Genomic DNA, 1,440 nt, shown 5'->3' on the forward strand with positions numbered 1-1,440 from the left:
CTTTTATCCGCTATGTCCACTTTTATCCGCCTAATTCCACATTCTCTTCCATCTGTGAGGAATCAAACTCGGCGCTGGCATGGAGCATGTACCCGGCGTCTATTTTCCTCTTTTCTCCGTCCTTCGTTATCACATTCTCGTCTCTACTCCCTTCGTTATCTTCCTGTTTACTCTCCTGTGCATCTTTGGGGTCTTCTGTTGAGGTCTCTGCGTCTTGAGAATTTTCTTTATTTGCTCGGGATTTTTTCTTATTTGCTTCCGAGTTATCTTCATTTGCTGCGGAATCATCTTCATTTGCTGCGGAATTATCTTTATTTGTTTCGAAATGATCTTTATTTCCCGCGGAATAATCTTCATTTGCTTCTGAATCCTCTTCCTTTGCTTCGAAATTATCTTCATTTGCTTCTGAATCATCTTCACTTGCTTCGAAATTATCTTCATTTGCTTCGGAATTTTCATTTCCTTGTGACGCATTTTGTGATTCATTTGTCTCAACCTTCGGCGCCTCACCATCTTCGTTTTCGTTGCTTCCACCTTCTCCTTGGCTGTCACCGCCGTTCTCATTAACTTCGTCCGTGCCAGTTCCATCTTTATCACTGTTTCCTGCTTCCTTATCCACGGATTTTTTCATTCTCTTTCCGGCGTCGAAAGCCTCCCCGCCCCCGGTCACCCCGTTTTCTATGCCGTCGAGGGCTTCATCTCCTTCCATTTCCGATGAGTCGACTTCCATATCCACTGATAGGAGACTGGGTTTGTATATTCTGCGGCCATTCTTTGCACCTTCGCCTCCTCCTGCGTTTTTCAGATTCCCTTTCGAAATGCCTTGGATCTCTTCGTTATTCTCGGGGTTTGTGGGCATCGTCAAAGAATCGATTTTTGGTGCAGTTACCCCTTCGCTCGCCGGAATTCCGTTTTCTGCGGCGCTTTTTCTTTCTTGTTTTCGTCCATTGGTTTTGTTTTCTTCTTTGATTTTCTCGTTCTTCCTTGCTTTATTGGTCTTCCCTTTTGCTCCTCCAAGTTTTTCTTCCTTCTTGGCTTTATTCTCCTTCCTCTTTCGTTCTTCTGCGCCTTTCACTCCGCGATTTTGACCCTTATGAACCTTCCTCGCGTGTTGTTTATCCTTGTTCTTCGCCCTTTTGTTGTCCTTTCCCTTCTTCCCTCCGTATTTACTCTCCTTTCCCTTCTTCCCTCCGTATTTATCCTCCTTTATCTCTCCCTTTCTTTTATCCCCACCAATTCTCTTCCCTTTCCTATCTCCATGGTTTTCTCTCCCGGACTTTCGGCTTTCCACGGATTTGTCATATTTTCCTTCCTGTGTTTGTTTCCTGTGTCCTGTCAGCCGCGTCTGTCTGTCTGCTCCGGACCCTGCACCTAGAAAGGGGGAGGGGGGAGGGGGTGATAATGGTCTGGTTTTATGAATTCTTTTTTTTTGTTGGAAAA

At 45.1% G+C, this 1,440-nt stretch overlaps 1 protein-coding gene across 1 annotated transcript in view; it reads right to left on the bottom strand.

The window, feature by feature from the left end:
• Window positions 1-1,440, bottom strand: part of LOC119594426 (uncharacterized protein DDB_G0290685-like) — a gene marked incomplete in the record, with an annotated part of 4,092 nt that overhangs the window by 420 nt on the left and 2,232 nt on the right. Inside the window, 2 exon segments of the mRNA XM_037943487.1 lie at window positions 1-1,170; window positions 1,201-1,371. Of these exon segments, the coding sequence (XP_037799415.1) occupies window positions 23-1,170; window positions 1,201-1,371 (1,319 nt within the window).

This window comes from Penaeus monodon, chromosome 33 (genome assembly GCF_015228065.2).
Source record: "Penaeus monodon isolate SGIC_2016 chromosome 33, NSTDA_Pmon_1, whole genome shotgun sequence".
Lineage (NCBI taxonomy): Eukaryota > Metazoa > Arthropoda > Malacostraca > Decapoda > Penaeidae > Penaeus > Penaeus monodon.